This window comes from Lithobates pipiens, unplaced genomic scaffold (assembly GCF_037356315.1).
Source record: "Lithobates pipiens isolate NorthernLeopardFrog02 unplaced genomic scaffold, aLitPip1_a1.2 Scaffold_19, whole genome shotgun sequence".
Taxonomy (NCBI): Eukaryota; Metazoa; Chordata; class Amphibia; order Anura; family Ranidae; genus Lithobates; species Lithobates pipiens.
The window spans coordinates 69,816,924-69,841,012 of record NW_027507764.1 but is presented as its reverse complement, the minus strand read 5'-3'; the positions used below and the strand labels follow the sequence as shown (position 1 = coordinate 69,841,012).

Here is a 24,089-nt window from a genome sequence, read left to right as displayed (position 1 = left end):
AGGTGCTATTTTTAGCGCTATATCGCCTGAAAAAGTGCCTCAGTATGAAAGCAGCTTAAAGATCAGACCAAAATGAGGGACAACTGAGGAGGAAAGAGGGACAGAGGGACTTTGTTTCAAATCAGGGACAGTCGGGAGCTATGGGACTAGGAACCCCGAATGCGCCCCAGCCCATTCCCAATTACAAATACTGCTGGTGTGGGTATGAGTGCCTAGTTGTGGCATTACTGGGGGACCATGGCTATGAGGCAATCATGCAGCACTATTAAATGTTTTAAAACGTTTTTTTTTTAAACATGTTAATTTTGTTGGGGTATATCTGCCAGATGGGCGCCGATCAGGGAAGTTTACAGAGTTGCTGGTTGCTTAGCAACCGGTCCAATATGCCAATCAACACCGAGCTGCTGCAGCCGGTCATATCCTGGTAACAAAGGATACGCATACACATGCTTTAAAAAAAAAGTCGAACTTTTCTTGGCTTGTGCTGTACACACGTATGCATATGTGCGTCAAATACTGTCCAGCAATATCTTTTGGCTCTGGACCAAGGCTGGCACCTGGCTTTCTTTATAGTAGTTGAGACCTTATGATTTGTCTGGAGCGATACAATCCCTTTGTTTCACTACTGTCTAGCAACAAGCCTGTGTGTACAGGCCTATTTTAAAGAAATGGGCTGCATTTAACCACTTGAGGACCAGCCTCTGCAGTTATACTGCGGCAGGATGGCTCCCCTGGGCGAGCGATCGTAGCTGTACGTTGGCGGTTTTAAGACCACTAGGGTGGGGCGCGCATGCCCGGAGGCCGCGATTTCCACCAGGCACCCGCAATCGCTCTTGAGAGAGACAAAACTGAGATCTTTTAGTGTAAATAGATCTCCGTTCTTTCAGGAGAGAGGAGACAGATCTGCTGTTCATACTTATTATGAACAGCGATCGGTCTCCTTCTCCAGGCAGTCCCATCCCCCCACAGTTAGAATCACTCCCTAGGACACGCATTTAACACCTTGATCGCCCCCTAGTGTTAAACCCTTCCCTGCCAGTGACACTAAGGCTCCATGCACACTGAAGCTCAAAAAAGCTATTTCTGGACGCCAGATTGCTGGCAGAAAACGCTGGTTGAAAAACCTGCTTTTAACAGCGTTTTATACTAGCGTTAATGAGCGTTTTACAGCGTTTTACAGCGTTAGCGTTAATGGGCGTTTTTTATAAAAATACACAGAGGACACTCCAAAAATCCCACAATGCATTGAAAAATAGAATGCCGAACACTAATGAACGAGCGTTAATGAGCGTTAATGAGCGTTTGTCGTTTTTTGCCGCTGAAAAACGGCACTTTGAACGCGAATTTCTGGCGTTCAGAAAAAAGCCCATAAACTCCACTGCTCATTAAAGCTGAAAAACGTCCATGTGTGCATGGACACATAGGCTAACATAGAGTGGAGTTTATGGGCTTTTACAAAAAACGCCCAAACGCCAATAAACTGCAGTTTATCAGCTTCAGTGTGCATGGAGCCTTATACAGTATTCAGTGGCTATTTTTAGCTCCGATCGCTGTATAATTATCAATGGTCATAAAAAAGTGTCCGATATGTCTGCCGCAATGTCGCAGTCCCACTAAAAATGGCAGATTACCGCCATTACTAGTACAAACAAATAAATGCCATAAATATATCCCCTATTTTGTAGACACTATAACTTTTGCGCAAACCAATCAATATTAGATTGTAAGCTCTTCTGAGCAGGGCCCTCTTAATCCTCTTGTATTTTAGTGTATTATAACTGTATTGTCTCCCTTTTATATAGTAAAGTGCAGTGTAAACTGTTGGCGCTATATAAATCCTGTATAATAATAATAATAAACACTTATTGCGAGAGGAGAGCGGATCGCTGCAACTGGCTGGTGATCAGTGAGTATGAGCTGTTTTTTACAGCTTTTTACTCACTGATCACCAACCTAGTGAAAACACACCTCAGCACAGTGTAAACACAATGTCCCCAAAACACATGTCCCCCACATATGTCCCACTAAAATCACATGTCCCAATAATTATCTGCACACATATGTCCTTGATCACCTGCACACATATGTACATGATCAGTTGCTTACATATGTCCGTGATCACACAAACCAATTAATATACGCTTAACCAAATTTTTTTTACCAAAGACATGTAGCAGAATACATTTTTAGGCTTAAATTTAGATTTCATTGGATTTCTTTTAAAATAGAAAGAAGAAAATATTGTTTTTTTTTTCCAAATTTCTGCTCTTTCTTCGCTTATATCGCAAAAAATAAAAAAACGGAGTCATGAATAAATACCACCAAAATAAAGCTCTATTTGTGCAAACAAAATGATAAAAATTTCATTTGGGTACAGCGTAGCATGACCGCGCAATTGTCATTGAAATTGCAAGAGCGCTGCAAGCTGAAAATTGGGCTGGGAAGGAAGGGAGCGAAAGTGTCCTGTATTGTAGTGGTTAAAGCGGAGGTCCACCCTAAAATGGACCTCCGCTCATCGGAATCCCCCCCCCCCCTCCGGCGCCACAATCGGCACCTTTCAGGGGGGAGGGGGGTGCAGTTACCTGGATAATCCAGGTAACTGCACCCACTTCCGGGCTAGCTCTCTGCGGAAAGGGGCGTACGTTACGCCCCTTTCCGCAAGCGCCCGCCCCCTTCAGCAAGTGCCCCGCTGCCTGCTGGGAAACACACAGCTCCCAGAGGCAGCGGGGACCGTCCGGATTGCGCCGCGCGGCTCGCGCATGCGCAGTAGGGAACCGGGAAATGAAGCCGAAAGGCTCCATTTCCTGATTCCCATACCCAAGATGGCGGCGGCAGGACCCGATAGACGAGCGAGCGATCGTCTTCGGGTGCCGACATCGCGGGCGCGCTGGACAGGTAAGTGTCACTATTTAAAAGTCAGCAGCTGCAGTATTTGTAGCTGCTGGCTTTAAAAAAAAAAAAAAAAAACGCGGAGTCCCGGTGGACTCCCGCTTTAAGTGGTTAAATCAGTAAAAAAAAAAAAAAAACCCTGAATGCCTAAAAATTTTGCGTTTTTTAGATGTCCATGTGTAAAAGGCCTAATAAAGTTGATGGATCTCTTTATGCTCAGTAGCACGAAGGGATTCCGAATTTTTTGCTGATGTATTATCTTCTGCAGTCTACACTTAATGTGCTCCGTTTTAGCTCACCCAAGGGAACAGCTATGCAGTTACTAAATACAAACATGGAGTCATTGTTTCTGTGTGAGTAATTTATGTATTATCTTGTGCTTTTGTAGAGTTTCTTGAATTGTTTTCAGTGAAGTAAAAAAAAAATACTTCCCACTAATTTGCTACTATTTGACAAATATATTGTCAGTATGGTGTTTTTTTAAATTTTCTTTTATTAATATGTAAGGTGGCTAGGCACGTAATAAATCACGGAAAATACTTGAGTGTTTATTTTCTGTACTATAAAGCTTAAAATGCTTTACATTCCATAATGTTTGTAGTAATATTTTAGATATTGGCCACTGTGTGCAGTCAGCATCTGCACTAAACAACCACCGTTAGAACCGTTCTTACTAGACTGCCTACCTGGGGAATGGTATATGTGCCTATATTCCGTGACCCATTCGGTGGTGGAGCCATCTGTAGACTTTGAGATAGGAGTAGTTGGGTATGTCCATTGAAATTTGGTTTGCAGCATCATTTTATTGTGCATATGTATGCAAGGCATTAGGAGGCAATGCAATTATTTTAATAAATATAAACTTCTAAATATCTTTTCTCATCAGCAGTATATAGCAGTCTTTTGACCTCTATCAGTGTCTGGCTAAGCACTGGTTAAAGCTTGTAGGAGTAGTTTTTGTTCTCCTCTGACTGTCCTATGAGGCTGGGTGAGCTCTGACCCTCTGTCTGGACAGTGCTGATTGGCCTTGTGTGGATCACATGCACCCTCCCAAAATCACAGCAATACATACCAAACTGAGCATGTGCAGAGTGCCTCCAAGGCTCTGTACTATCAGCAGATGGGTTGAAGACAGTAGAAGAAGGGTAGGATCAGAGATGACAGGATCAAACAGCCTTTTTACACAATATGGGGCAATAACCCCTTCAGTTCCAGAGAGAGTATAACGAGCATGCTTTATTGCATATACAGACTGATTTTACTGTTGTGGGTTTAGTAACACTTTAAGCTGGCACATTGTACAATCTTCTTGTACAATTGTCCTTTAGATTTACCCAAGCCATATAATATGAAGTCAAACCTAAACCCTTTCAATTTTTTATGCAATCAGGCAGGCCTTCAGGCTACATAGTTATATAGGTAAAGGTAAATTTAAAGGAAATTGAGCAAAAAAATTGTATAATGTTTAGCTAGCCACCTTTAGAGTAGAACTATGGACAGTCAAATGCGCTGTCCCTTTAGAGCTCTGTGGCATAAATTGTTACTCCCGTGCGTGGGAGTTGCATCATCGCAGCTCGGCCATTCAAAGGACCAGAGCCAGCGAACCAGGAAGAAAGACCAGGGTAGATGGAGGCCCTGTCAGCGGTGACAACGCACCACTGGAGGACTTCGTTCTAAGCTAAGTATTTTAGAATGAGGAAAAGTGGAAAGTGCGTGTTAAACGGTCAACTCCAGACATATGTATTACAACACAGATATATATATATAAAAATTAGAAATTTTATTATAAACCACAACAGGTGTACATAAGAAAATATATATCATACATATACATAAAAAGGGGAGAGAGAATCCCCAAAAATACAAGACAATGATACACATACAGTATATATTGCATAAGAGCAAATTATGGCCGGCATGTTTCACAGTTGTAATCTATAGCCGCTTCATCAAGGCTTGGTCACTGTATAGTTATAGTCAGCATCAAGTGCATACATATATACATTATAATCCAGGCAAAAAAAAAGGGGGGGGGACAGGGGGAGGAAAGATTAAAAACAAAACCAAACAGTAAAAATATATCTACCTAGTGGCCAACTGAGGTGTCCCGACTAAAGGGCGACCAAAACGCACAATACATGCCATGCTCAGAGTCCGAACTTCAATGACAATAACAGCAGGTAATAAGGCTATTGGGGTCATCCCTGAAAGGATAGATCCAGAAATCCATAAATTAACTCCTTCCTGCCGAGCGTACGCACATATGTGCATCATCCCGGTACCGTTTTTTTAGAGCGGGTGGTCGGCTCTTCAGGGATAATGACCAATGCGACTAAAAGCCATTCGGCTGTTGTACCGGAGGAGCAAGAGGGGACATCCTCCCCTCCCGCCACTGTTCCGCTACTCTTCCCTGGCCTCCCGTCTCACTGGGAGATCTGAGTCACGATCCAGCACTTCCACCGGCTAGAGTAAAGACTTTGTTCCAGTCTTCTTTCTGTAAACACGGAAGTGACATCACAGTGGCACTTCCAGTTTACTATATGATGGGAAGACATAGCACATATTGCATTTCTGAGACCAACAATCTACTTCTCTAATTGATAGTAGGAGAGTGAGAATCTGAATTTATATAAAAAACAGCATGTGCAGCATATACATAACAGTATGTTTATGTCAGATAATCTGAAATATTAACACACAAATAATAGCTAATGGAATTCAATTTGCCCATGCCCAAACTCACGAACCCATTGAAATAACTTGCCCTTGACCCATAATCCATGGGAAGCCCTATTGCATAATCCCATCTCAACTCTTTCCAGGAACCAGAAGAAATTGGTGGGCTTTGTTTTCCTGGCTGCTTGTCAGACATTGGCTAGAGCCTGGCGCCAACAATTATGGGGAATATGGTACATGAAAAGCTCACCTTGATACTTAATGACACCTTACAACATTGGTCTAAATCTAGACTGTGCCTTATTCTTGGTCTGACTGGACCCCTGGTGCCCCTTCCCTCGTGCCTTGGTCTGGAACCCTGCATTTTTTGCCCTTTCCTTCTACCTTCCGCCTTTTTCTCACTCTCCTCCTTTCTTTTTCTTCCTTCTTCTGCTCTTTGTTATCTGCTCCTAAACTTCCCTGTAAAATATGTGGGCTACCTTGTCTTTCTTGCACTCGACACGCTTACTTTTGCTGGCGAGGAGCAGGCCCAGCTGCTTCGTGTATTGATAATGAGTACTTATGTAACATATTCTTTATTGCTTATTGGTCAGTAGATCTTTACGCTTTTGTATTGTTGCCTTTTGCTCACAATGGACTTGGCATATTATCCCTTACTTTTTTTACACTTTATAGTAATGTGTCATTGTACTGTGTACTGAAAAAAACCCTCTAAATAAATATTTTTTAAAAGAAATAATTTACCCTAAGAAGGAAAATTTTGCAAATACCCAAAGTTTCCCACTAATTCAGAGCAATACATCCTGAAAGGTGTGAGGAACAATAGCCAAGATGCTCTCTGTCTCCAGCAAAGAGTAGGGAAATGGAATTCACACTGGATCTAAAATATAGATGTTGTCCATTAATTCGGCAACGAAAGGCAAGAGAAAGCCTTTCCTTTGCATCATATAGCCCAGGAGTCTCCAAACTTTTCAAACCAAGGACCAGTTTATTGTCCTTCAGACTTTAAGAGGGCCGGATTGTGGCCAGCTGGGGCAAAAAATGTCCTGGGCCCAGCATCAGTGAGAATAAATATGGCCTCAAGGTTGGTGGTCACTCAGTAGGAGGAGTAGTAGTGCCCCTATTAGTAAGAAGAATAGTATCCCATCATTGGTATCGGAGGAAGAAACAGTGCCCCATTGTTGGTGTCAGTGGGAGGAATAGTGCCCCAATGGCCAGATAAAGGCTAGCAAAGGGCCACATCTGGCCCTCAAGTTTGGAGACCCCTGATATAACCCATCACTTACCCTGCATTTCATCTTTAAAGAATGGCATCACAGATGTACCAGATGCTTTTCAACAAGGTTACACCCGCAACAAAGCAAAGCAGGGCAGTGCAGGCAATGAGACGGATAAGTATTTATTGCTTTTATTGCAGTGGTGGCTTATTTGCAGTATTTTTATAACAAAGACTTAGTCACTTTCTTGTGTAATTCTGCCTTTTGGGTAAAAAAAATATGGTTTCTTGGGCTGTTTATATTTGTGTGCCTCATTGCATTGGAACCTGCCTGCCAACAAAGCTCCCCAGAGTTGCAATAGAAAATCTCCTTACTACCTGTGCAAGGCAGACTAGTCATCAATGAACAGGGGTTTTAACCTCTCATATGTGCAGTCTATAAGAAGGAATAGAAAACATAAGTGGTAGGAATTCTAAAATAAGTTCGCTAATCCTTGAAGAAGGAAAATTATATAATTATTGTCAAAAGTATTGTGACGCATTCCTTTACACGCACATGAACTTTAATGGCACCCCAGTCTTAGTCCAGAGGATTCAGTATTGAGTTGGCCCACCTTTTGCAGCTATAACAGCTTCAACTCTTCTGGGAAGGCTGTTCACAAGGTTTAGAAGTGTGTCTATGGGAATGTTTGACCATTCTTCCAGAAGCGAGGTGTTGGGCTTGGCTTAGTTCATGTGAAGGGAACTCTTAAGGTGTCAGCCTACCAAGACATTTTGGACAATTTCACGCTCCCAACTTTGTGGGAACAGTTTGGGAATGGCCCCTTGCTGTTCCAACATGACTTTGCACGAGTGCACAAAGCAAGGTCCATAAAGACATGGATGAACAAGTTTGGGGTGGAGTGTGTATGTGTGTACATAACCAAAACATGACCACTGTAAAGTGAATAAAATTGATTGCTTTGTTACAATGGCATCCTGAAGTTTGTGTTGAAAGCAGAAAAATGGGCAAGAGTAAGGATTTGTAATGGCTAGGCGATTGGGTCAGATCATCTCCAAAAATGCAGTTCTTTCTTGTGGGATGTTCCTGGTCTGCAATGGTCAGGACCTACCAAAAGTGGGCCAATGAAGGCAAAACAAGGACAGGTTCATGGGCAATCAAAGCTCATTGATGCATTTAGGGAGCAAAGACTGGCCCATGTAGTCCGATCCAATAGAAGAGCCATTGCAGCTCAAATACCTGAAAATAGGTTCCCATAGATGGGTGTAAGAATACACTGTTCATTGCAGTTTGTCTTTTGTGTAGCCACAGACCGGTGAGGGTGCCCATGCAGACCCATGTCTACAGCCAAAAGCACCTACTGTATAATGGGCGCATCACACCTTATACTTGAGCTTGATGGACATCCCATTCCAAAACTATTGACATTTAATATGGGGTTGTCTTCCATTTGTGTCTATCTTAGTGTCTGCTTTTCTAGAATGGCTTGCAATGCAATTTTGGAGTATGTCTATGAGAATTTGTGCCCTTTCAGCCAAAAGAATATTTATTAAGTCGGGTACTGATGTTAGATGAGTGGGTGCAAAACTCTCACGCAACAAAAATGTTTCTAGCTTCATCTCGTCACATTCTGATAATATGATTGGCTACAGGCCACGTTTATATATGTGTTAGCCTTTACTTGTTTTTGACAATTTTGTGTACTTTCTTCATGCTTGGTTAATCATGTGCTGCATTGTTTTTTTAATTGCAGTTGGTTTTCCATCGATATTTAATCACAATAACCGCGCTGTTACTGTCTGAATCATCATGTATTGACAATCATTTCATTGTGCTGAGAAAACTACCCACCAATACTGTTTATTTCATATTAATGTCAGTTTTGTTCCTGCGGGCTTGTTTGACATTTATGCTATGTTTTATTAGTTTTGTATATTGAAGAATCGGCTGATTATATCATTAGGAAATCTTTTGACTGCACAGCAATTAAATATTTCAGACATTAAAGCTGTGAAATGTTATGAATTTGTCATTTTTCGTTTGTTCAAAGAAGCGCCTCTTGACTGTATTAACCACTTACGGCCCACGGTCTACATATTAAGATTCCTCGACTCAAAAGAGAAGTATGGGAATGCTTTTTTTTATTTTTTTGGAATCATATTTACCTAGGTGGATGCAGCATCTGTCTGATTCTGCATCTGTTCCTCGCATGCTCCAAGACTGGACCGGGCGATCAAACACCGCCGGTTGTTTCATTTCTCAGAGCTCCCTGGGCAGAGAGCTGATGACTGGCAGTCATCAGCTCTCTGCTCTGCCCCTCAATGCTCTCTGGAGCGATGGGCTGTGCCGGGGGCGGTAGCGGCCGGCTCAGGCTCTCAGTGGCCTTTTGAGAGGCTGAGCCAGGTGTTGATCCAGGCATGTGGGTGGATCCTGACCATATGGTCACAATCTTTTCTAAGCCTGGACCGGCTCTGCGACACTGTCAGCTGAAAACAGGCCACAGGAGTGCAGAACAAACTGCACACCTCTGATCCACAGGAGAAGTACAGCCAGACAAGCTTTGACTGTATTTGTCCTTTAATGCCCGTGATGACATTTTAATAAGCATTCTATCCTATGATAGCCAGGATCACATGTAGATTGGAGGATTCATTGACAAAAATAAAGCCTTCGGTCTGAAGATGAACACTGCCACCTTCTGGCTGCAGTATTGTCTTTTTAACACTGTAACTGTAAGATACAGTTGTACTATTAAAAATAAAATAAATGAATAAACAGAAGAAATTTTTTTTTTTTGTTTTTATAAGTTTCCGTATTTGTCAACTTATAATAAAAGCAAAACAGTTTTTTTTGTACTAAAGTAATGTACCAAATAAAAACTTTTTAGGCGTTTAAAATGTGTAATAAAAATTATAAGAATTATTACGTTAACAGAGATATGCTGGTAAAGCCTAGTTTGGCCTGTGCACCTAGGCTTTAACGACCTCTGGTGTAGAAGGCTGAAGTGTACAGCTATTCATTTCCCTTTTTTCTGGGTAGTCCGTTTTGGATTTTGTTTGCTGCCTCTGTCCCACCCCTAAGATCTCTCTTCACTTCTTGTCCCCAAAACACAACCGAGCTTGAAAGATAACTGATTCAATAGCTTAGATCAAACGTAATTTCAGGTTATTTAATTCTGTCACAAGGTCAGTCCAATCCTATCCACTGTCAGCCCTGAAGAAGGGTGATCCGGACATTTCACCACCAGAAAGAAAGCCGTTCCAGGTGAGCACATCCATCCACAGCATAGCCAGGGTTAAGGTGAAGGTGCTAGCACAGCCCATCTGCAATACACAATCAAAAGAAATCTGGAAATCGCTGCAACTTTATTGATGCTGCATGCAAAAGACATCACAGACAGTGCGAGGCACAGTAATAGCTGGCGCATTTCATGCTGTAACTAGCTCTTACTTGTAACCTCAAGGTTGTGCTCATAACTTTACATACCCTGGCAGAATTTATGATTTCTTGGCCATTTTTTTTAGATGCGCAACGGCCGTTTTCGTATTCACAAAGCATTTGCGCCTGTAATGCAGCGCAATTCCCCATTTACTATTAGCATGCCGGCGCACAGGAGGCGGCGATCCGTGAGATCACAGATCGCCGCTATAGACCTGGCGCATGCATTATTCAACTCAGAATTAAAAGAAGGTGGAATTGCCAATATTATGGGGGTGATGTGAGGAAGTATAGTTCTAACTGTCCAAGTAACAAATATGCCCAAAATAAAATGGAAAAGTAACTTTAAGCTTGCTGCTCCTGCAAATACCCTTGGAACTGCACGAGGTCAATTTATGCACCGCGCATGCGCAAGCGGCATTTGCGCATGTTCAAGTGCTTTGGTTCACTGCGCCGGCAAAATCTTAGTAAATGTCAAGCCACGTAGATGCATTTGCATAAGTTGAACAGGCGCACCTCTCAACTTGCCTTTTTTTTTTTGGTTCATTTCTATGTCTTTTTTTTTAAGGCTGTTTGCACACAGGTCATGTTAGCATTAAGAAAAATAAAAATTAAGGAAAAAAAAATGCGTGGGGGTCCCACGAAATTCCATACCAGGCCCTTCAGGCTTGTCTTCTCCTGACAGTTCTTATATAACGGAGGGCGCTGATTGATAGGGGATCAAATACTTATTTTACTCATTAAAATGCAAATCAATTTATAACTTTTTTGAATTGCGTTTTTTTCTGGATATTTTTGTTGTTACCGTATATACTCGAGTATAGGTCGATCCGAATATAAGCCGAGGCCCCTAATTTACCACAAAAAAAATGGGAAAACTTATTGACTCGTGTATAAGCCGAGGGTGAGACATGCCTGTCCATCACTGTGTCCATCCCTGTGTCCATCACTGTGTCCATCCCTGTGTCCATCCCTGTGATCATTGCAGCCTACCTGTGTTCTGTGCATGCCTCCGTGTGCCAATCTGCAGCCTCTTTGTCCTTCTGCAGCAATCTGCATGTAAAAACATACGGCGGCCATGCCAGGATCGCCGCACCTCTCCTCCTCGTCTGTGACAGACGGCGGCCATTCCACTGTTCAAAAGCCGCGCCTCCGTCTGTGATAGGCGGAACACTCAATTTCCCAGCAGTCAGTGTTCCGCCTATCACGGACATCCTCTCATCCTCGTCCGTAGTATGAGGATGAGCGGATGTCCGCGATAGGCGGACCACTGACTGCTGGGAAATTGAGTGTTCCGCCTATCACAGACAGGGAGGCGCGGCTTTTGAATAGTGGAATGGCCGCCGTCTGTCTGCACGACACGCTGATCGGGTAGGCAGACGGTGGTGACTCGAGCATAAGCCGAGGGGGGCACTTTCAGCCTAAAAAAAGTGGCTGAAAATCTCGGCTTATACTCGAGTATATACGGTATTCTGTCACTGTTAAAATAAACCTACCATTAAATTTATAGACTTAATTTCTTTGTCATTGGGCAAATGTACAAAATCAGGGGATTAAATACTTTTTCCCCTCACTGTGTATGTATTCACTCAACGGTCATTTTATTAGGTACACCTGTTAACTTGCTTAGTAACACAAATTGTTAATCAGCCAATCGCATGGCAGCATTTCAATGCATTTAGGCATCTAGATGTGGTGAAGACGACTTGCTGAAGTTCAAACTGAGCATCATAATGGGGAAGAAAGGGAACTTAAAGGGGTTGTAAAGGTAAACGTTTTTTCACCTTAATGCATTCTATGCATTAAGGTGAAAAAACATCTGACGATGCCGGCTCCCCCAGCCCCCCCGTTTTACTTGCCTGACCCCTCAAAAGTCCCGCGCTCGCCCCCGACATCCTCTTCGCCACTCACCTTGGCCGTTAATTGGCTAGAGTGGATGGATTGAAAGCAGGACAGCCATCTGCTCGCGCTGCTGTCAATCACATCCAATGACGTGGCGCGCCTGGGCGCGGGGCCGAGTGATACATATATGTATGTGTATATATATATGTATGTATATATATGTATGTGTGTGTGTGTATATATGTATGTATGTATGTGTGTGTATATACACACACACACACACACACACACACACACACACACACACACACACACACACACACAGTGGGGGCGGAAAGTATTCAGACCCCCTTAAATTTTTCACTCTGTTATATTGCAGTCATTTGCTAAAACCATTTAAGTTCATTCATTTTCCTCATTAATGTACACACAGCACCCCATATTGACAGAAAAACACAGAATTGTTGACATTTTTGCAGGTTTATTAACCACCTCCCGCCCGCCCTATAGCCGAATGACGGCCGTAGAGCAGGCGGGTTCCTTCGCCTGGCCATCGCGGAAGTTTTGTATTCGCCGTGTCTCCCGGAGACAGGCAAATACAGATCACCGTGAACGGCCAATCAAAGCGGCCGTTCACAGCGCGATCGCAGCTGCCAATGGGAGATGATCTCATATGTAAACATATGAGATCATCTCCCATTGCCGTGTCTCTCCCTCCTCACACAGAGACAGCGTGTGAGGAGGGAGAGCGATCTGTAAGTCAGCCCCAGTGCCATCTGTCAGCCCCAGTGCCAGTGCCATCTGTCAGCCCCAGTGCCATCTGCCAGTAGTGCCAGTGCCACCTGCCAGCGCCAGCGCCAGTGCCACCTGCCAGCGCCAGCCCCAGTGCCGTCAGCCCCAGTGCCGCCAGTGCCACCTGCCAGTGCCAGTGCCACCTGCCAGCACCAGTGCCACCTGCCAGCACCTGTGCCACCTGCCAGCACCAGTGCCATCCGTCAGCCCCAGTGCCTTCAGCGCCAGTGCTGTCAGCGCCAGTGCCACCTGCCAGTGCCACCTGCCAGCACCAGTGCCACCTGCCAGCGCCAGTGCCATCCGTCAGCCCCTGTGCCGCCAGCCCCAGTGCCGCCAGTGCCAGTGCCACCTGCCAGCGCCAGTGCCACCCGTCAGCCCCAGTGCCGCCAGTGCCACCAGTGCCACCTGCCAGTGCCACCTGCCAGCACCAGTGCCACCTGCCAGCGCCAGTGCCATCCGTCAGCCCCAGTGCCGTAAGCCCCAGTGCCACGTGCCAGTGCCACCTGCCAGTGCCACCTGCCAGTGCCACCTGCCAGCCCTAGTGCCGTCAGCCCCAGTGCCGTCAGTGCCACCTGCCAGCGCCACCTGCCAGCGCCAGTGCCACCTGCCAGTGCCATCTGCCAGCCGCAGTGCCATCTGCCAGCCCCATTTGCCAGAGCAATTAGCTAGAGCAAATAGCCAGCACCATCTGCCAGTGCCATCTGCCAGCCCCAGTGCCATCTGCCAGCGACATCTGTCAGCCCCCAGTGCCATCTGCCTCCAGTGCCATCTGTCAGTGCCACGTGTCGTCAGTGCCACGTGTTGTCAGTGCCACGTGGGGTCACTTTGTGGGCATTTCCATTGTCCTGGTGCTCCAGGGCCTTCAAAACTGTAATAGGTGGTTGAGAAATAAGATGTGTAATTTATGCTCCTAGAACGCCTGATGGTGCTATTTCAATATTGGGCCTCTGTATGTGGTCAGGCTGTGTAAAAGTCTCACACATTTGGTATCGTTATACTCAGGAGGAGTAGTAGAACGTATTTTGGGGTGTCATTTTTGCTATGTACATGCTATGTGTTGGAAATATCTTATAAATGGACAACTTTGCGTAAAAAAAAATGTGTTTTCATTTTTTTTCCACATTTTCCCAAAACTTCTGGAAAAAAAATGAACTATTCAAACGACTCATTATGCCTCATAGATTATACGTTGGGGTGTTAGCTTTCCAAAATGGGGTCACTTTGTGGGCATTTCCATTGTCCTGGTGCTCCAGGGCCTTCAAAAATGTAATAGGTGGTTGAGAAATGAAATGTGTAATTTATGCTCCTAGAACGCCTGATGGTGCTATTTCAATATTGGGCCTCTGTATGTGCCCAGGCTGTGTAAAAGTCTCACACATTTGGTATCGTAATACTCAGAAGGAGTAGCAGAACGTATTTTGGGGTGTCATTTGTAGTATACACATGCCATGTGAGAGAAATAACCTATTACATTGAAAATTTTGTGAGAAAAAAAAAAAAAAATCTTCATTTTGCAAAGAATTGTGGGAAAAAAATGACAACATCAAAAACCTCACCATGCATCTTAGTAAATACCTTGGAATGTCTACTTTCAAAAAAGGGGTCATTTGAGGGGTATTTGTACTTTCCTGACTTGTTCGGGTCACAAGAAGTGAGATAGGCCACCAGTACATCAGGTGTGATCAGTTTTGTGCGATTCGCACCACAGCTTGTAGACTCTCTAACTTTCACAAAGACCAAATAATATCCACTAATTTGGGTTATTTTTACCAAAGATATGTAGCAGTATAAATTGTGGCCAAAATTTATGGAAAAAAAATTATAATTTGCAAAATTTTATCACAGAAACAAAGAAATATGCGGTTTTTTTCAAAATTTTCGGTCTTTTTTCATTTATAGCGCAAAAAATAAAAACCCCAGAGGTGATCAAATACCACCAAAAGAAAGCTCTATTTGTGGGAAAAAAAGGACACAAAATTCATTTGGGTACAGTGTTGCATGACTGAGTAATTGTCATTCAAAGTGTGAGAGCACCAAAAGCTGAAAATTGGTCTGGTCAGGAAGGGTGTTTAAGTGCCCAGTAAGCAAGTGGTTAAAAAAAAAAACTGAAATATCACACTGTCCTATGTATTCAGACCCTTTGCTGTGACGCTCCTATTTAACTCGGGTGCTGTCCATTTCTTCTGATCATCCTTGAGATGGTTCTACATCTTCATTTGAGTCCAGCTGTGTTTGATTTTAGCAAATGGCTGCAATATAACAAAGAGTGAAAAATGTAAGGGGATTTAAATACTTTCTGTCCCCACTGCATGCATATATATATAATCTTTGTGTTTCGATTTTATGGATTTATTGATTACATTCAAGGTTATATTAATAGGTCATTCTATTAAGCTCTCATGGGGGGCCAAGGATAAAGCTGGCCATAGAATAGTAGATATGCAAACGAACGTTCATATGAAAATTCTCAGTACGTTCAATGACTGGATGAATTTAGTTGGAAAATGTCAAAATTTCGTAGGTTTTTAACCACTTCAGGACCGCCGTATTGCCAATGTACGTCAACACAATGGCACAGGCAGGCACAATCGCGTAGATGTACGTGATTGCCTTCCAGCGGGTGGGGGGTCCGATCGGACCCCCTCCCGCTGGTTACGGCGGTCCGGTTCGCTCCAGGAGCGCTCCGTGATGAGGGGATGGCCGTTGGTTTTCGGCCACCCCCTCTGGATCGCTCCTGGCCAATGAGAAGCTTCCTCCCACTGTGTATTGTTTACACAGGAAGGAGGAAGTGATGTCATTCTCCTCGGGGCGGTCTTTTTGACCGGACTACGAGGAGAAGACTAATAGTAAGTGTGCACCAACACTACACTGACATGTAGGTACACACAGGCACACAAACCCCCCCCCGATCCCCCCCCGACCCCCCCCGCCCCCCCCCCCCCCCAGTCACAGTGTCACTGATTGCATTGATCATTTCTTTACTGATCAATGCATTCAGTGTCAGTTGTGACAGTAAAAACTGTCAGGACAGTTAGTGTTAGGTCCAGGGTAGCCCCCTATCACCCCCCAATAAAGATTTAACCCCCTGATTGCCCCTAGAGTTAACCCTTTCACCCCCTTTTGCCAGTGTCACTAAGCGATCATTTTTCTGATCGCTGCATGTGTCGCTAGGTAGCTAGTTATTTTTTTAGGTTCAACGCCAGGTTTTTATATCGCTAGGTACCCCGATATACTACCCAATAATGGTTTTAACCCCCTGATTGCCGCTAGTTAACCCTTTCACCCCCTTTTGCCAGTGTCACTAAGCGATCGTTTTTCTGATCGCTGCATTAGTGTCGCTACAGTCGCTAGGTAGCTAGTTATTTTTTTAGGTTCACCGCCAGGTTTTTATAGCGCTAGGTACCCCGATATACTACCCAATAATGGTTTTAACCCCCTGATTTCCGCTAGTTAACCCTTTCACCCCCTTTTGCCAGTGTCACTAAGCGATAATTTTTCTGAACGCTGCATCAGTGTCGCTAGTGTCGCTAGGTAGCTAGTTATTTTTTTAGGTTCACCGCCAGGTTTTTATAGCGCTAGGTACCCCGATATACTACCCAATAATGGTTTTAACCCCCTGATTGCTGCTAGTTAACCCTTTCACCCCCTTTCACCAGCGATCACAGTATAAGTGTCACTGGTGACGCTGGTTAGCCAGTTAGTTATTTAGGTTCCCCGTCAGGTTTTTATATAGCGCCAGGGACCCCCATATACTGCCTAATAAAAATTTGAACCCCCTGATTGCCCCTAGTTAACCCTTTCACCACTGATCACTGTATAAGTGTTACGGGTGACTCTGGTTAGTTTGTTTTTTATAGCATCAGGGCACCCACCATTTATTACCCAATAAAGGTTTAACCCCCTGATCACCCGGCGGGTGATATCAATTAGGTTTTAGGGTCAGGGTCTGCGTCGCCCCAGGCAGCGCTAGGTTAGTGCCAGTACCGCTAACACCCACACGCAAAGCATACACCTCCCATAGTGGTATAGAATCTGAACAGATCAATATCTGATCAGATCTATACTAGCGTCCCCAGCAGTTTAGGGTTCCAAAAAAACGCATTGTTAGCGGGATCAGCCCAAATACCTGCTAGCACCTGCGTTTTGCCCCTCTGCCCAGCCCACCCAAGTGCAGTATCGATCGATCACTGTCACTTACAAAACACTAAACACATAACTGCAGCGATCTCAGAGTCAGGCCTGATCCCTGCCATCGCTAACAGGTTTTTTGGTAGCATTTTATATTCAAATCCGGAAGGCAGTGCTTGGTTTTCGGGGTCCCGTACGTGGCTAGGCTCCCAAAAAGTCCCCCACATGTGGTATCCCCGTACTCGGGAGAAGCAGCAGAATTTATTTTGGGGTGTAATTTGACTTCTGCCCATAGCATGTGTGAGCAATATATCATTTAGTGACAACTTTGTGCAAAAAAAAAAAAGTTTGTAATATTCCCGCAACTTTTGGCAAAATATAAAATATTCCATGGACTCAACATGCCTCTCAGTAAATAGCTTGGGGAGTCTACTTTCCAAAATGGGGTCATTTTGGGGGGTTTTGTGCTATTTTGGCATTTTATGGCCTTCGAAACTGTGATAGGTAGTGAGGAGTTAAATCAAAAATTTGCACCCTTAGAAATCCTGAAGGTGGTGATTGGTTTTCGGGGTGCCGTGCGCGACTAGACTCCCAAAAAGTCCCACACGTGGTATCCCCATACTCGGGAGAAGTAGCGGAATATATTTTGGGGTGCAATTCCACATATAACCATGGCATGTGTGAGCAATATATCATTTAGTGACAACTTTTTGTAAAAAATTTTATTTTTTTTTTGTCATTATTCAATCCCTTAGGACAAAAAAAAAAAATATTCAATGGGCTCAACATACCCATCAGCAGTTTCCTTGGGGTGTCTACTTTCCAAAATGGGGTCATTTGGGGGGGATTTGTACTGCCCTGCCATTTTAGCACCTCAAGAAATGAGATCGGCAGTCATAAATTAAAAGCTGTGTAAATTCCAGAAAATGTACTCTAGTTTGTAGACGCTATAACTTTTGCGCAAACCAAAAAATATACGCTTATTGACATTTTTTTTACTAAAGACATGTGGCTGAATAAATTTTGCCCTCAATGTATGACTAAAATTTAGTTTATTCGATTTTTCTTATAACAAAAAGAAGAAAATATCTTTTTTTTTCAAAATTTTCGCTCTTTTTCCATTTATATCGCAAAAAAAAAAAATCGCAGAGGCAATCAAATACCATCAAAAGAAAGCTCTATTTGTGGGAAGAAAAGGACGCAAATTTCGTTTGGGTGCAATATTGCATGACCGCGCAATTACCAGTTAAAGCAGCGCAGTGCGAAATTGCAAAAAGACCTCTGGTCCTTAAGGTGTTTATTGGTCCGGAGCTGAAGTGGTTAACATTCAATTTGGGAATGAATAACTTTCCCAAACAAAAACTACATACACTATTAGACATGTCAGAAAAAAATGTTATGCTCATTTGAATTTTCTCATCACTACAGTTGGAAACGAACATTGATTTGACTACATTAACAAATAGAGAATCCAATTCTACTAGTCTATGGCCAGCCGTAGCCCACAAAATCGGTTGGCTTTTTAATGCTGCAAATCAATATGCATCTGGATTATGATATCGAGGTGTGGCACTTCAATTCTAGATCAGTCTATACCTGTCACAGCTCAAGGCCAACCATGGATCTCCCATGTTGTCCAAAAACTGACATCCCCTCATCCATACATCTTAGACATAAACCATGTAGGTATTAACAAAGTAAAAATCTAAATCAACAATATTCCTGAAGTCTTTGTTTTTATTTCCAAGAACTCCTGTGGTTTAGTGGTTTCCAAACGAACCACAAACTAGACGTGATTCATACCTATTGTTTTATATATCCTGTTCTCTTTTCTGCAACTTTCAATTATTTTTCATTTATTACACAAAAGAATGTGAGTATATCAGGTACCGCTGGGAAATGTCACCGCTAGAACTTTCAGCGTGATTTAACGCTCCATTTGTTTTATTAACTCGCTGATTTATTTGTACTTTTATTCTCATGTTTGTATTTTGCCGTTAAAAAGTTTTATCTATTTTATTTTTTCTTGATTTCTATATTCCTGATTTTTTTTTCTACTGTATTTAAATATATAAAAATGTGTCTAAAATACAAAGTGCAAATTTAATCCAGCTGGCCTTCAAAGGAGCACTATTGTGAACTATATTGTATTGTCAAATTTCAAATCCTGAGCTACTAGCCAGACCTTAACACCCCTTTCACACCAGGGAGTTTTGCAGGCGATATAGCGTTAGAAATAGCGCCCGCAATCCACCCTAAAAAGCTGCACCTTTGTCTGTAGTGTGAAAGCCCGAGGGCTTTCACACTACAGCAGTGCGCTGGCAGGACGTCAGGGAAAAGTCCTGTCAGCAGCTTCTTTGGAGCGGTGTGTTTACCGCTCCTCCACCGCTGCTCCCCATTGAAATCAATGGGGCACCGCTGTAATTCCGCCAGCAAAACGCCGCTTTTGCGGCGTATTGCTGGCAGTTTTAACCCTTTCTCGGCCGCTAGCAGGAGGTAAAAGCGCCCCGCTAGCGGCCGAAATGCGCCGCAAATCCGGCGGTAAAACACAGCTAAAAATTGGGGCGTTTTACCTGTGGGGTGAAAGGGAAAAGGGGTCTAAGAGTTTCTCGCCACCCGTTACCCCACCCAACCCCTTCCTGACCCCACCCCTAAACATGACCCCGGAAATTATCTCACGAAATTACACTGTTAAATGTTTTATGCAGAATTAAGTTACAAAAATAAATAACTTTTAAAAATATTAGCATAAAGCATATTTCATTGATCTGACTGATAAAATAGTACACTGCTGATGGTAAACGGACGTTTAGGAGCAGTTGAACATTTTTTTTTCTGCTGCCCCTGAACTCTCCTCTGTTATCTTATCAGTAAATGTACACAGGGTCGTTTAAAGTAGTTTCTAGGCAGTTGAGTTCAGAATACCGTATATACTCGAGTATAAGCCGAGATTTTCAGCCCCTTTTTTGAGGCTGAAAGTGCCCCCCTCGGCTTATACTCGAGTCACCGCCGTCTGTCTACCCGATCAGCGTGTCGAGCAGACAGACGGCGGCCATTCCACAATTCAAAAGCCGCGCCTCCGTCTGTGATAGGCGGAACACTCAATTTCCCAGCAGTCAGTGGTCCGCCTATCACGGACATCCGCTCATCCTCGTACTACGGAAATTGAGTGTTCCGCCTACGGCTTTTGAACAGTGGAATGGCCGCCGTCTGTCACAGACAAGAAGAGGTTCGGCAATCCTGGCATGTTTTTACATGCAGATCGACACAGGCTGCAGAAGGACAAAGGCACAGGACACAGGGATGGACGGACACACAGGGATGGACGGACACACAGGGATGGACGGACACACAGGGATGGACGGACACACAGGGATGGACGGACACACAGGGATGGACGGACACACAGGGATGGACGGACACACAGGGATGGACGGACACACAGGGATGGACGGACACACAGGGATGGACGGACACACAGGGATGGACAGACACACAGGGATGGACAGGCATGTCTCACCCTCGGCTTATACACGAGTCAATAAGTTTTCCCATTTTGTTTGTGGTAAATTAGGGGCCTCGGCTTATATTCGGATCGACCTATACTCGAGTATATACGGTATTCATATTTTTAAGCGTCGTTTACAATCTGTCAAGTTAAATTGTTCAGGCAGGTTGTAAAACATCCCGTGTACATGAAGCCTTAGGATAAAATATGATTGACTACTATTGGCACTGTACATATATATATATATATATATAGATATATATATTTCAAAAAATGAAAACCAATGAATGACACTTTCACTGATTTGGGAGAAAGTGAGACTTACAGCAGAGTGCAGCACTGGACAGGGGAGCATAAGCTGCCAAAATTAATTAGGCAGTCCAAGCAACCAATCACCAGCTTGTTAAGAGGAAAAGTAAAGATTGGTAGCTCCCGCCCATACCTCCCCCGCCTACCCCCAATCCAACCCCCCCCCCCCCCCCCGGCCCCATCTCCACCATATCTAGTTCTTTGCTGACTCCCACTGTATGCCAGGCCCTGCTAAGAGAATGACAAGAGGTAGAGGCTGAGAGGAGAATTCAACCCTGCCACCCCCCCCCGATGTGGCTCCACACTCTCCCTCAGCTTATTTCCACTCGCCTAATGCGAGCAGGCGAGTGGAAATTTTGAGGGCTGATATTGTGCTGTATATATGATACAACAGACATAAAGTCTCCTCCATGGTATATTTTCCCCCTTTTACCTGTATTGTCAGGTTACCTTTAAAACACATACTCCCACGGCGATCCACTGTTTGGGTGACATAGCCCGGGTCCCATGCCACCATCCTGGTCTTCTTCAGCTGGCTGTCTCTTCTGGGTTCAGACAGGCAGCTCTCTGGCCACTCTATGTGCCTTGTCCTGCAACCTTCTGAGAGATGTGACGTGAGTATTCAAGGAGGCTGCAGAACCAAGGGCACCTCATTCAGATCAGATCAGTACACAAAACTTTATAATGTGTTATTTTTACATTAATTTCTTGGGTCACGTGACTGCGTTTCTTCTTCTACAGCCAAGCAATGTCCTGGGTGGTGATGAATAATAACTGAAGTGATGTAGGAGTGCGATGGCTTTACTAGCCCCTGACTCAGGCATTGCTGGGCTGTACCAAGAAACATGGTCATAAAACCTAAGAACTAAGCCATGTCTAATAAGTAATACACAACTTACTTACCTAAAGGAGAACATGCATACTGTGGAGGAAATACTGCAGAGGCTCTATGAGCCTGCAGTTCGTTGCCACAAAGGAGGAAGAAGCCCTAATAAATGGCAGGATCAACAAGCCATTTTTTTCTTTTAAGAGGATAGTTTAAAAGGGCTTTTACTTTTCTTGAGGTTCAGAGGAGTGCACTTACTTTTGTTCTTCTGTGACCCAGAGTCAGCTGAACAACAGCTCATGGAATAGCTGCTCCGGGGTCTGGAAGGATCCCAACAATATTTCTGGAATCTATCTGCCTGACTCCACTTCTGAGCATCCAGCTAAGAGCCAAAACCAGCCGCTTCTGCCCCCTCCCCACTGTGGTGTTGGAGGCTCCAAATAACTGCTCTCCACCCTAAGCAGACTGAGAACTGAGCAATCAACGGTCATATGATCGCTTAGTTAGGGCCAACATGGGACACCAATGTTGCAGCTTAGAAGTGAGCATGGATGTTTGTGTTGTTTCATAGCCCCAAATTTCTCCTTTTAATGTAAAAAACTAAGAACACAGAAAGATAATAGAAGTTATGTTTTTAAATGTTTTTGGGGAAGTTTAAAACCACTTTCACCCCTGTCAATTTTGCTGGTCAGCTTGCTGTTCCTGTAAATGGGGAGAACAATACAAATAAAGGGATGTATATACAGAATACTATCTTTACAATTATTAACCGCACTCTGGTATCAAAATACAATAATTTTTATGGTCGCAGTTCTTAAAATGAAAAATGAAAGAACTTTGGTGTTGCCAACAGGGCAGAAATTGCGTTTAAGTTTTATTTAGATTTGTATAGTGTGTGTAACTGGGATGTGCTCCCTGTGTTGCAGATTCTCTGTCAAGACCCTGATTGACCGATCGTGCTTTGAAACCATTGACGATTCTGCACCTGAATTTCTAAACTTTGCCTCTATTTTGGAGCAGATCCTAAGCCATCGCCTGAAAGGTAACAAGTAATCCTCATCTCAAATCCTATCCCGCTGTTCAAAGACATGCTGCTTGTTGTTGCTCATTACAACTGAACATAAATTATACTACCAGTTGAGCACAGTTGGCTGGGGAGCTTCCTATCAGGTCTATCCTTAGGAAGGTTGTCACTTCTGATACATCACAGTGTTGATTGGAAAATGGATTTATACTCAGCAGTCAATGTTTTTGATTGATAATTCATGTTCTGTCACATGCAGCCCCTGTGTCTTGCATTGAATTATTGAAAAATCTCCCGCAGGATCTTTTTTTTGCACTAATTCTATCTGTTCTCTATTTCTAGCAGCCACCACTTATTCTAAAATTATTACAAACATCATCTATGGAAAAAAGTGCAGCATTCCCACCTATTTACTTAATTTTATTACAAGTTTATTCATTGAAATATATGGACTTAACGTTTTTTTTTTTTTTTGCCATACACATAAACACTATATTACCAAAAGTATTGGGACACCTGTCTTTACACTCGCATGAACTTTAATGGCATCCCAGACTTATGCCCTGTACACACGGTTGGACATTCCGACCACAAAATCCGTTTGAAACTGTTGCATAAACACGGTAGGACAAAGTTGTCGGAAAATCCGATCGTTCAGAACGTGGCGACGTTTGTTGCGTACGACGGGACTAGTAGCCAATAGCTTTGGTCTTGTAATTTAATATGAACATTGTGGCACTTTGTCCGTCGGAATTCTCTACAAACGATCAGAAAAAGTCTGATTGGATTTTTTTGTCTGAATTTCCGACGGAAAAAGGCCGATAGAGGCCACACACGATTGGATTTTCCGACAATATAATCCGATCAAACCTTTTCCGTTGGAATTTCCGACCGTGTGTACAGGGCATTGAGTTGGCCCACCCTTTGCATCTATAACAGCTTCAACTCTTCTGGGAAGGCTGTCCACAAGGTTTAGGAGTGTGTCTATGGGAATTTTTGACCATTCATCCAGAAGCGCATTCATGAGGTCAGGCACTGATGTTGGATAATGAAGGCCTGTGCAGGTCAGTCAAGTTTCTTCACCCCAAACTCGCTCATCCATGTCTTTATAGACCTTGCTTTTTGCACTGGTGCACAGTCATTTTGGAACAGGAGGGGGCCATCCCCAAACTGTTTCTACAAGTTGGGAGTATGAAATTCCCAGAAGAGTTGAAGCTGTTATAGCTGCAAAGGTTGGGGCAAGTCAATATTGAACCCTACAGACTAAGACTGGGATGCCATTAAAGTTCATGTGCGTGTAAAGGCAGGCTTCACAATACTTTTGGTAATATAGTGGATATGTGTTTTCATTGTTTGCACATAGTAAATGCATAAAGTAAGGATTAGATTGGAGTACTGCACTATTTTCCATAGATGCATTAAGCCTCGGTTCACACTATG

The 24,089-nt window shown here is 43.6% G+C and overlaps 1 protein-coding gene across 2 annotated transcripts in view; it reads left to right on the top strand.

Moving 5' to 3' along the window:
* The window catches only part of RUNDC3B (RUN domain containing 3B), a 355,495-nt gene that overhangs the window by 128,106 nt on the left and 203,300 nt on the right, over positions 1 to 24,089 (top strand). For both annotated transcript variants that reach the window (XM_077490856.1, XM_077490857.1), the window contains exon 2: positions 22,552 to 22,667. In XM_077490856.1, coding sequence (XP_077346982.1) covers positions 22,552 to 22,667 — 116 coding nt within the window. The remainder of the gene's footprint in view (positions 1 to 22,551; positions 22,668 to 24,089) is intronic.